Source organism: Heliangelus exortis, chromosome 4, assembly GCF_036169615.1.
Source record: "Heliangelus exortis chromosome 4, bHelExo1.hap1, whole genome shotgun sequence".
Classification (NCBI taxonomy): Eukaryota; Metazoa; Chordata; class Aves; order Apodiformes; family Trochilidae; genus Heliangelus; species Heliangelus exortis.
Genome location: NC_092425.1, coordinates 35,094,760 through 35,107,044, shown reverse-complemented (window position 1 = coordinate 35,107,044; position 12,285 = coordinate 35,094,760). Strand labels below are relative to the sequence as shown.

At 41.4% G+C, this 12,285-nt stretch overlaps 1 protein-coding gene across 1 annotated transcript in view; it reads right to left on the bottom strand.

Moving 5' to 3' along the window:
- The window catches only part of DHX15 (DEAH-box helicase 15), a 40,685-nt gene extending 29,299 nt beyond the window's left edge, over positions 1-11,386 (bottom strand). Inside the window, exons 1-4 of the mRNA XM_071743828.1 lie at positions 11,132-11,386; positions 4,965-5,313; positions 1,458-1,651; positions 242-401 (exon numbers count right to left, since the gene is read on the bottom strand). Coding sequence (XP_071599929.1) covers positions 242-401; positions 1,458-1,651; positions 4,965-5,313; positions 11,132-11,199 — 771 coding nt within the window. The 5' untranslated portion in view covers positions 11,200-11,386. The remainder of the gene's footprint in view (positions 1-241; positions 402-1,457; positions 1,652-4,964; positions 5,314-11,131) is intronic.
- Between the last annotated feature and the right edge of the window lie 899 nt (positions 11,387-12,285).

Below are 12,285 nucleotides of genomic sequence, written 5' to 3'. Positions count from 1 at the left end.
TTTTATGACCTGAATAGAGCACTCATTACAAAGGCCCCCCAAAAATCCTGGTCATATACTGAAAACTGGATTAAGAATTTCCTAGGGTTATCTTTCCAACACAGATGATCATTGGATCAAAAAAACCCATGTTGATCTACTTTAGAGATCACAAAAATCAACTATTGGTAAACACACAGACACCTCATTTGGTATGCCTGCAACTAGAAAGGAGAAGCTGTTGGGCTCCATGATTACTGACCTTCAAATCAGATCTTTGTCTTACAACTTCCTTCAAAACTCCCATCAGAATATCAGTAGCCAGTGTTCTCTCATGGGCCTCATCAAGGATTATAACACCATAGCGCTCCAGCAAAGGATCATTCATTGCTTCACGCAGTAACATACCATCAGTCATATACCTGAACACAAAAACACCACAAGATTTATTAAATAAGCCTGATACAGAATCCCCTTCTGTATTATCCAATAGGTTGCTTGAACTAAGCTTTTAATCAACTTTTTAGAAACAGAAACATCTGTAAATTATTCTGCCGAGGTAGCGAGCTCATTTTAAGTCTTCAAACAGAAATGACTGCAGAGTGTAATCTGGGAGTGAGGGAGGGAGGTTAAAAACAAAACTGAAAAAGAACCAAACATAAACAATAGACAGAAAAATAAAGTTTAACAATGCTTATAACTAATCTGTAGATTATTATTGGCAAATCTCCAGGTCTACAACCAGGAAAGGAGAGGAAGAAACCCCCTCTGAAATCCTGGAAATATTATTTCTGCAGTTGCTTCTCCAATTTTTTGTTTGCAGATCACTGGTTCACTTTTTCTTTTCTGTCCCAGTTAGATTTCTTTTTATACATTAACTTCATTCCCAACCTTCAACTACATGTACAAGCAAAAGAAACCATCTGATAAGAAAGTGTTGTTCCTTGAACCACACCGTGAAATCCTTTTTAACTGAGCATTCTGAATGTCATCTGCAAATGATACATTAAGTGGGCTGGGTTCCACCTACCCAGCACAGCAATCTAGAATAGTTGACAAGTAAAACACTGTGGACTATGTGTCCCAGAGTGAAGTACAGGCCAGTTTTGAAGCTTTGTGGTACTTCTTTCTGAAATAAGATACTAAACTTCCCCAGGATTACCCCAAGTAGGACAATAAAACAAAGGTCAGTAAAATGAATAGCACCTTGATCATATACACACTTCTTCAGATCACCCTCTTTTTTAAGAATCCTTGAAAGATAATTCCCATATGGTGCAGCAATTCAGCAGGAATGTCTTGTTTTCTATTCTACTCAACTACCACATCCCAGATTTCTCTGCTCCTGTCTCTTCCCCACTCAGACACAGAAAGTACCTGTCCATACTCCTCTTATTACTCCTCTCATAGCTTTGATCACACTCTTCACCCCCCTGTGATTCCCCACACCTTTACCTGAGGAGAGTTGCCATACTTACTTCAAAATAGTTTTTGCACTACTGCAGTCTTCAAATCGAATGGAGTAACCAACCTCCTGGCCCAGCATGACATCCATCTCATCAGCAACCCTCTGAGCCACACTCATTGCAGCAACTCTCCTGGGCTGGGTACAGGCTACTCCCCGCTTCGGTCCCGGCAAGGAGCGCATGTAGTCAACACACCACTGAGGGATCTGCCAAGAATCAAAATCGGTTTTAAACACACTCCAAGTGGCCAGATGTCATCTGGAACTTTGTGTTTTATCAAATAAAGTTTGGTTAACTCTAGGAAGATGCCAACTGCATGTACAAAAATACCTAAAACATGAGAGCAGATAGACTAGCTGGCTGGACCCAGTGCCACCAAGTAAGGCATATTCATGTTAAAAACTAACAAAAAAACCCTGGAAGTAGTTTTCCAGTAAACAGCAAAGCCTACAGCAGTAGTGTCAAACAAAAGAAAAGGGATGCATACACTTCTGTGTGTTGAGCTGATTTAGATGACTACTAGCATATACTTTTCATGTCCAGCTTTAAAAGACATGCAAGCATTAGAGAAGAAAAAAAAAAAAGACTCTGCCATACTACATTTTCTACTTCAGTCATGACCGGGAATATACTGAGCACTTATTATTAACTGGTTCTTAAAAAAAAAAAAAAAAAAAAAAATCAATTCAACTCCACTGACACACACACAAAAAAAAAAACCCCAAAACAAAAACCACCCTATAAATCACCAAAGCCCTTAACCTTCCCTTAAGAAAAGTCATTTTATCAATATCAAAAGCATGAGAAATATCTGTAGTTAGCACCTTCTTTAAACCTCAAGGATATTCTCAATGAAATTTTTCAAATATAACTGCCATAAACATGCATAGCTAAGGACTGCACATACAGTGATCTTTAAGATCAAAGATAAAGGCACTGAGGGCTCTTAAAGACTATTTCAAGTTGTTTTTAAAGGTATGCAAGGCAAGAAAGGGACAAGCAACAACACTGGCTTTTGAGCTATCTCAATTTATTGAAAACTTTGTTAAAAGTTACATGGTAGAATTCTCAAAATTTTCATTAGTTGAGAAGGTATCAGGACTTTCACCTGTAACAATTTCTTGCAGACTGCATAGAGAGCAGGAGATTTATACTCCAAACCACTTTGTTTTGAACTTCACCTGCCAAGGAAACTTCCTGACAAAATGGTATCCCTTAGGCTATGTCAACAAGCATCCTACCTTTTAAAATTAAGACTCTCAAGTGACAGCAGATGCTACTCTACTATTCCATCTACAAAGCACTGCCTATGATTCCACATTTAAAAATGAGCACATGTTGCAATTATAGCAAGCATTTAACCTCTAAAAGAAATTCAGCTCACTCGATCTGCCACTGAGTATATTCTGAGAGCATTTAAAGACAACCATTAACTTGAAAAGGCCAAGTTTAAATTACAAATCAAGTCATTGCAAGTACTGAAGGCTTAGTTCAATAATTCACCAATTACTGAAATTCAGCAAATTCTGAAATTAAGGCTCTTGACTTGCAATTTACTTCTTCATTGCTTTATGTTTTTTAAGTCTGTGCAGAGTAAGACTTTTCTGAAAAGTTTTATCTCCTGCTGTTTGCACTGTCAAAGCAAAGGGTTCCCAAACCTGGGTGTTCAACAACACTGAAGGTAAAATGTGCACACATTAATCAGAAAGGGACCTGACAGGGAGCAGCTCACTCACATTAAGATTATCTACTGCTATTATAGCCTTCTAATATTGCCAAGAAACAGAAGATAGTAATTCTGGAAGAACAACTCACTATATATTTCAAATAATGCCAACTTAATACAAATAGTAGTTTATGTGTCTTTACAGTTTGAGCATTACACGGTTTCTAAACCACAGATAATTACTTACCTTGTTCTGATCAACAAATAAAATAAAACAAGCATCCCCCATCTAGTTTTAAGACAGCCCTTGACCACAAGAAGTATGTTACACTTATGTGCAAAACAAGATTTTCATTAACTGGTAGTAGAATCATTTTCAGTGATAGGTTTCTACAGAGACACTTGTAATTGTTCCAGAATGTATCTGCAAGCCCCAAGGGAGATAATTCAGCAAAAACACCGAAGCTTCCAAGATAGCTCAGTGCTTTTGGTAGCTTAAATCCTGTTCTTAGGAAAGATGCCTTAGGTTTTTAACTCCTTCCAGAAAATAAGGGGTAAAGTAACAAGACAATGCAGAAAATGCTTTATGCCCAAGGAATAATGTGACAGTACAAGGTATCTGAAGTCATAGATATTAAGAACACATTCCTTTTTAGATCTTCAAATTCAGATCATGCAAAAGAAATCCTGTTTTCATGTAAGTAAGTACAAAAATTTTTTTACATCAATGTTCAGAATACCACCTCTTCTAAGTAACTATATAATCAAACACTTCCGAAGAATTCTATAAAATCCTGGTCTCGCTTATTCATGTTAAAAGAGAAATTCAGAAAATGCAATGAGGTAAATTCCAAAGAAGACATTGGTTCCCAAAATTTGCAGGATGGCATGTAGCTTCAAATATTTCTCATACAGCTTTATGAGGTGTGAGGTAAGAGGTATCCAATGTACTACTACATCCTTCAAATTTTGCAGATAAATTTTGACCAAATTTATTTCTGTAATACTGTACGTTAGCTATCATCCATTTTATTAAGACTAATCTCCTTCAGTTATTTTCTGCCTAGGTAAAAGGAATTTATCAGTTTAAAGAACAAACTTTTAACATCACTTTTCCACGGATTTTAAACAGCAAAGAGGATAAAAATTTTGAGCAGGTTTGTCCTGCTATAAATACACACTTTTATCTTGGATCTTTCCTGTATATTGGTCCCCAAAATTCTTCTTGGGGGTTAAGAAGGCTCTGCAGATCTATTCTCACTATTTTCATCGCTGAGCAAGATTTTTAAATCCATGAAAGTACAAAAAAGTTTATTTTAAATGAAGTACTGAAAAGCTAAATGACCTCTGAGAAGTTTCAGTACCAAGGAGACATAAGTCTCTTCCTTTCAAGTTTGAATATCACAAAAACACTTGATCCAATCAGATAATGTCAGAATGGTGCCTGACATTTCAATTCCCTTTGTTATACTTTTTCTACTTTCCAGCTGCTATCTACACAAACAGCTAAATACACTACAGATGTAACTTTGGAATCATCACCTCAGTTTGTTGATTAACACACTTCTGCCCAGCTATTAAATACCTTCACCTTCTTTAATCAAGAGATAGTTACCAATCATGAAGCCTAACAAAAGCACAGGACAGAGAATAGGACTGGATTGTGAACAAAGATGCTGAATGATTCTTCTCACTTCTGTACTCATCAAGCAAATAAAACCTGCACTCAATTAATTTCACTCACAATTTGTGACACACAATGAATTTTCAAGACTCCAAAGGAAGTTGCACCCACACACACCAGTCTCAACTTTAAAAAAATTGCAGTACCACAGGTATAGCTAAGAACTCACCTGTGTTGTTTTGCCAGACCCAGTTTCTCCAACCAGCACAAATGACTGATGTCTGATCAAGATATCCGTAAATCTTTCTTTATATTCCCAGACAGGAAGCTGAAGCCTTTTTTTCAGGATATCATAATATCGTGGTGTATGTGGTAGATTTGTGAAAGGGTTAATACTGTGTGGAATCATTGCTGGTTTTATGGATGGTAACCCAGCAGCCCCATAATAGGAAGAGTTAGATGTAGATCGGGAATCTTTTTCCTTGTCCCTTTCTCTGTCACGATCTCTATCTCTGTCACGATCCCTGTCACGATCTTTAGAACGGTCATCACGGTCCCTGTCCCGGTCACGATCTTTCCTAGAATAAGTTGAGAAACACATCAGAAAATGAGGTATTTGAATATTTAAATGCAGAGTAGGAATTTAAATACACATAGTCAGGCATTGTATACAGGCACTGCCAGTTCCTCTCATTACAGGCAAAACTGAAGAAAGCTACCACATGAAAAGAGCATCATGCTAATCCTCTTCATTTAATGATTAGAAAGAATCGGCTCTATGTCCCAGAGTTCTCTCACAATTCTTTCCATCCCTACTTGCAGCTGCAGAAAAATAACACAAAACATCCATCTTGCCTACCTATGGAATTATATTAACCCACAAAAACCTCACTCAAGGGGACAAGCAAGCCCTGAAAGTTTTACTTTAACATCTCACAATCAATGTGTGGGGTTTTTTTGTTCTAAGTCTTCCCTACGATTCTGACATGCACAACTTTGACAAACTTTACTTAAAACCAACCACTACAGCTCACCAGATCATTCAGATTGGGAAAAGGCCCTCAAGACCATCAAGTCCCCATCAAGTCCCACTGTTAACCTAGCACTATCAAGCCATACCATCTTCTCTATTATCACCTCCTACCACACTCACAATAATGAGCATTTATTTATTCCCATTTGTTCCAAACATTATGTGAAATAAAAGTTCACTGCACTTGCAAAAGAAAAACTATTATTTTCACCATAGCTATCCACTCAAATGCCAATCTCTGGCCTCGCTCTTAGTTTCTGATTTTGCATATTCATTTATTTGTTCTTGTATATAATCTCACTCTCCCTACACTCAAACACTTGCAAAAAAATGCCCAGTTTGACCTGAAGGACTATAAGCATGCTTTTAACAGAAATCCCAAACTTACCCTCATTCAGCACTTTGAAATAAGCCCCACTTAACAAAAACACCCTAGAACTAATAAAAATCAAAAGTGAGGGTATCCTCAGCTTCAGCTTCTTTTGTGCACAATGTTAAAAGAAATCCAATCAAAAAGGTGAACCACAGAAACTAAGTCAACACCAGCTTTATCATAAATGCACATATAAAGACCTTTGGAAATAGTTAATGGAAAACAATCTTCCCTTTTCTTTAGCAGCATATAAGAATTTCTGAAAGAAGAATTTCTAAAGGAAACTGTAAGCCAACACTTCTCCCCAAGCTGCTGTATTTCTTTCTAAATGCAGCTGGCATTCAAATGTAACTGGTGAAGTTAATAAGCAAATGGCTACCTACAGGGAAGATGAAGTAATCAAGACTATATTAGTACTGATTCTATTAATTGCAATTCAAAATGTGCTCCACATTGGAAACCACCACTCCATGCTGGCTTATTTTTTCCTCTTAATACTCAACACAGTACGGCTTCAGAGGTTTTTTCAGTAAGTTGTTGTGGGTTTTTTGTTTGGTTGGGTTGGTTTGCTTGTTTGTGGGGTTTGTTTATTTGTTTTGTTTTTAAGATGACTACTTTTACCACAGACACCAGATTTTATATTTAGTTTTTCCTATAGCTTTGGAAGCTGAATTGTCTGAAAACTAAGGACCTTACAGATCATTCGTTTGACTCTCAGATTCCACAGTTTCAACAGTACTTCTAATGTGATCAAACTCTTAAAAGCTAGATATCTCTTCTTACTGTAAAATGGCAGGCAAATACTACAGAACCCAGTAGGTTCATAGTCTCAAGTACAGAAAAGTAACCCCTGTTAAAAACTGAAGAAACTAGGCTCCATTATGCTACATTTAATGTCAGAAGTATCTAATAGCATGTATCAGACAGGAATGAAGCTTTGGACTGTTAGTTAATCGAGCTATTTGTTCACAATCAGATTTTTAAATATCTGCACCTATGGGAATAAACAAGTGCATGGTCAGACAGTAACATAATTAGTAAGACAAGAAAGTAAAGCTGTAAAAGTGATGTAAGAAAAGTGAAAGGGATAAAATGCAACAGCCTGGTAGCAGCACACCTTTCACAATGGGAGGGGTTTGGTTTGGTTTTAGTTTTGTATGTGTGCTTCTGAAGAATTTTTTTTCTTCACTGGTATCTAGTCAAAGTCTAAAAAGAAAAAAAACGACCAAAAACCACACCAACAAGAAGCTATTCCATAGCTGTTTACTTACTGTGATGCCAGAAGCTTCTACATCACAGCTCATCAAGTGTATATTCAGGTATGCTTCAGCCTCATATAAAGCATGGCTACTGCTAAAAATGAACCCAGCCACTTTGCTGCCACCCTTTCCTGTGTGTTGGTACAAGCATTTCAACAGCCTTGCAAAGAATGAGCCCTCCATAGACCCCCTCCACTGATGTTAATTCTAACTCAGATCGAGGTCTCTGATCTAGTCTCCCAAACACTCACTTGCAGAGCAAGGGAGAACACAGCACTGCCTTCTTCTCTGTTGGTAGCAAAGTGTGTGGGCTTAAAGCATAGATAAAAATACAACCTCAAGAACAAGACAGTGGATTAAACAGACTACAAATACACTACAGAACGGAAAGTCCTGTTAATCCTCCATTTCTCAGTTTCTTCATTGAATTCTTACAGCTGTTTAACTATACAAATCAGAAAACAAGCCTATCAAGTTCTATCTACATTTTTTAGTACTTGCAGGTTAAGTCTCATGTCACTTTGTTTCAAAAAAAGAGAAATGGAGGCATAAAAAAACACAATATAAAACATGCTCTCAAACTTACACTCCAATACTTAGTATTTTAAAGCACCACTTTTTACCTAAAAATGCTTCCCCACCAATACCAAAACTTAGCAGACACATTGTGATTCCTTTGATCAGCAAGGGAAGAGGAATTAGTTATGCTGCCATATAAATTTACTAAACTTTCCTCAAATAAAACTACAACTTGGCAGTTCATTTATACACTGTCAAATTTAAGTTACTTTTCTTCATTACACAGGGACTGATTTCAAATCCAGAAATGAACAATTAAAGAATCATAATTTAATCACATTTGTCTTGTGCCTGCATCTTGTAACAGCCTCCATAATCAAAAGGGGGTTGGACTTTTTGCTTTGTTTTCCAGGAGAAGTGGTCAGGTTTGCTATCTGCTGTCACTTTCCTATGTCTGCAGACATAATTACACACATGTGGATACAAAAGAAATGCTGCATTAATCACTAAATCAGGGTATGGAAAGCATTTACAAATAAAAATGGAAACAAAGGACACAAGGGAAAACCACTGATCACCACAGTTGAATTCTATGCACATCTAACAGAAGATGAGTGTTTTTAGTCCATTACTGGACATGGCAATAGGTAATACAAAAAAGCCAATGCAGCTAAAGGGTGGGTTCTGTTCTGTACAAAAAAAACAATTTACAGTTAGCCTCAGTCAGATGTCAGATGAATCTAACATTGTAACCATGATTTTACACAACAACTCAAGTATCTTTGGAAAAGATAAAAAAACCAAAACAAAACAACAACCCAAGTTAAACAGTATGTGTACAATTCACAAAAAACACTGTAACCAAAACCTTCCATCCTATCTCCATTTTAAAAAAGAAATTTTTACTTCATAGGTGACACACTGAAATAAAACATGTCATGCCAATGCTTAAGGCTACACCAACAAGGACAAGTCTGTTGGCGTGGCATCAGTGCTAGGCAGAGCCATGCGTACCATTACAAGCCTCAAATAAAAAAGGAACTAAAAAAAATACAGGGTAACTTGGTACAACTGTCATAGTCAGTCAGGTGGTCTAGTCTGATTGCATGATAAACTACTACTCTGCATGGGTAGTGGCAACCACCCAAGGAGATAATTCAGCTTAACCCATCTCCAAAAGCAACTAAATTGCAGGAAGGCACTCCCAGTACAGAGGAAGACATGCACATACATGCTATTTGCAACTATCTCTCTGTGCATCTTCCTTACAGCCTTCCAGAAGCTGCAAAACCCAACTATCCCAAAATATATCAAGATGATGTAGTATTAGTATGGCTTGTGCTACATGAGTCAAAATTTCAAGTAATGTTAAAAATAATCAATCATTCTCAATAACTGTGCTTATAGTGACTTGTTCTCAGTCCTATGCCATATAATACTTTCATTGGCAGAGGAGAAAGGAACAAAGGGGGCAACTAGAGCAGCACTGGTGCAGTTTTTAGGTGCCAACACTTCTGCTTAAAGAGCTTTACCACTGGTGGGAACTCACAGTATACACAAAATACTAAGACTAAGAGTTCAGGATGACAGTGGATAATCAGCAAAAAAAAAAGCAAAATAAAACCATAACAAAACTGCAAAACCAACCAACATGCAAACAAGGAAATACTGACTTGGTTTTTTATCTTTACAGCCAATCCTAACAGTTTTACCACGTTTAAATGATGCCCAGTTTTGGCATACCCACTTTTTTTGTACATAGATATTTTATAAACCTATTAATCTGCATGTGAACAACTTTCTGTATACACAGAGCTATTTCATCTTCCAGCAACCCATGCAAAGATTTATTAAAGGAAATAAATAGCTCAATACATTTGTTCTAAAAAATAGTTTTATTTCTCCTAGATATGGGAAGTAGATGCTCAATAATGAAAATCCACTTCTGTTTAGCAGAGAAAAATATATGAAAACTCCAGGGTCTTGCCATTAAAAAATGGCAAGTTTTGAAAAGCCTCTATCAGCAACCAGTAACTGCTATGCTAGACTTTCAGTTATTGCAAGCTTTAAGCTTAAATATTTTTCTTAGATACTCTAGTCCAAAAAAAAAAAAAAAAAAAAAAAAAAAAAAAAAAAAAAACCAAAAAACTGGACTTCAAAAAAGCATTAATTCACTAAAATCTTTTTATGCTCCATCAAGGACATATTTGATAATCACAGAATTTACTTGTGTTCCTTGAGACCGGAAATTTATTTGAAGCAGCTGCCTGCCTCTTCCTCCACCCTTCTTCACCCCACCGTTAGAGAATAAGAAATTATACAAAAAAGGCTCTAGAACAAGTGTTTATAAAAGGAGAGCACCAGTGTATTGTTTGAGTTCCTGCAATTTCTTTACCTTTAATGACAATATGCTAAAGCCTGCACAGCACAGTCCTAAAACTGTTACTTCGCCCAACTCAGGGAAAAAAAAAACCTAATCCCTCCTGCAAAACCCATCTCACCATCGGGTCAGGCATATCTTAAGAGTCAGGCACATCCCTGCCGGTTACTGAGTGAAAGATGTTAACAAAGGAATAACGTTCCCACCAGGCTAGGCACTAATTACACAGACGGAAACAAACATCATGCTGACCTCTAGGACCGCATTTGCCAGACCTCTCAAACCAGAGACGGGAAAAAGAAATTTAAAAATAAAGAAGAAAAAAAAGAGCTAGAAGAAGCAGAAAGCTACAGACAAAGCCGGGCGCGGGGGAGCAGGCCGAGCAGCGCGCCGCCCCCAGCTCCGCCGCGACGGCAGCGCAGCCCAGCCCAGGCGTCTGGCCCGGCGGCTGCCTCCCTTCCCCCTCCCAACACCGCCGCCCGCGGCTCCCCCCGCCCGCTCCCCGCCATCCGCCTCCTCCGCCCCCCACCGAGGGGCCCGGCCCCGACAGAAAGGCCGATCCGGGGCCTGCGCCTGGGCCTAGCGCTCCAGGGAGCCGCCGAGGCTCCCGGGCCTACCCCGCCGAGGCGGCGCCACTGGGGGATCGCCGCGCGGTTTGGGCCACGCAACCCTCCCCGCGGGTGGCCCAGGGAGGTGCGGCCCCGCGGAGAGCGCCCAGAACCGAGGATGAGGAGCGGATCGCGCGGGCGCCGCTACGGTCCGTCCCCCCCCCGCAGGCCGCGCTCCCTCGGCCGGGTCGGGCCAGGCCGAGCCGCGCCGCGCCGCCCCTTACCCATCGGAGGTGCGCTTCTTGCTGGAGCTGTAATCGTCCCCCAGGTCTAGACGGTGTCGCTTGGACATGGCGGCGTCGGGATGGCGGCAGCCGCCGCTCGGTCGGTCGGTGGGTCTGGGTGCGGCGGGGCGAGCTCTCCGCTCCTCGAGGAGGAGGAGGAGGAGGAAGGGAGGGAGAAGGAGGAGCAGCAGCAGCGGCGCCGCGAGGCCAGGCGCAGAGGGGCTAAAATGGCGGCCGGAAGGAAGTGCCGAGGCTGCGCGAGGCGCTTGCTGGCGCGCGCGGCGGGGGGTGCCGAGGGAGGGAATGGTGGGGAGCGCGCGCGGGGGCGCGTGGAGGGGGCGCGGGCGGGGCCTTCCCTCGGCGCGCGCCCAGCAGCCGGCACCGCCCCGCCCCGCGCGCTCCGGCGGGCGCGAGGGCCTCAGGGGCGGGGTCGAACCGAACCGAACCGAACCGAACCGAACCGAACCGAGCCGAACCGAACCGGACCGGACTGAACCGAACCGGACCGGACTGAACCGAACCGAACTGAACCCAACCAAACTGGACCGAGCCAAACCGGACCGAGCGGAACCAAACCGAATCGAACCAGACTGGACCAAACCAAACTGAACCGAACAGAACCAGATCGAACCAAATTAGACGGGACCGGACTGAGCCAAGCTGAGCTGAGCCGAGCTGAACTGGACCAGACCAAACTGAACTGGACCAAGCCGAACCAAACTGGACCGAATCGAACTGGACCCAACCAAACCGGACCGAGCCGAACCGAACTGGATCGAACTGGACTGGACCAAACCAAACTGAACTGAACCGGACCAATCCAGATCGAACCAAACTGGACGGGGCCGGACAAAACTGAACCGGACCAGACTGAGCCGAGCTGAACTGGACCAGACTGAACCGAACTGGACCGAACCGGACCGGACTGAATCAAATGAAACCATACCAGACCAGACCGAGCCGAACGGGACCAAACTGAACCAGACTGGACCGAACCAAACCACCGAGCCGGGCCTTTCATGGCGGGTGGGGGAGCAGGCCCTGCCAGGCTGTGCATTACTGCCGGTACCCGATAGGAGCGGCCCCTCCGCACTGCCCGCCCTGTGCCCCCGGCAGAGCCAGAGTTCCCCCAGAGGGAGCTGGGACCGGGCTGA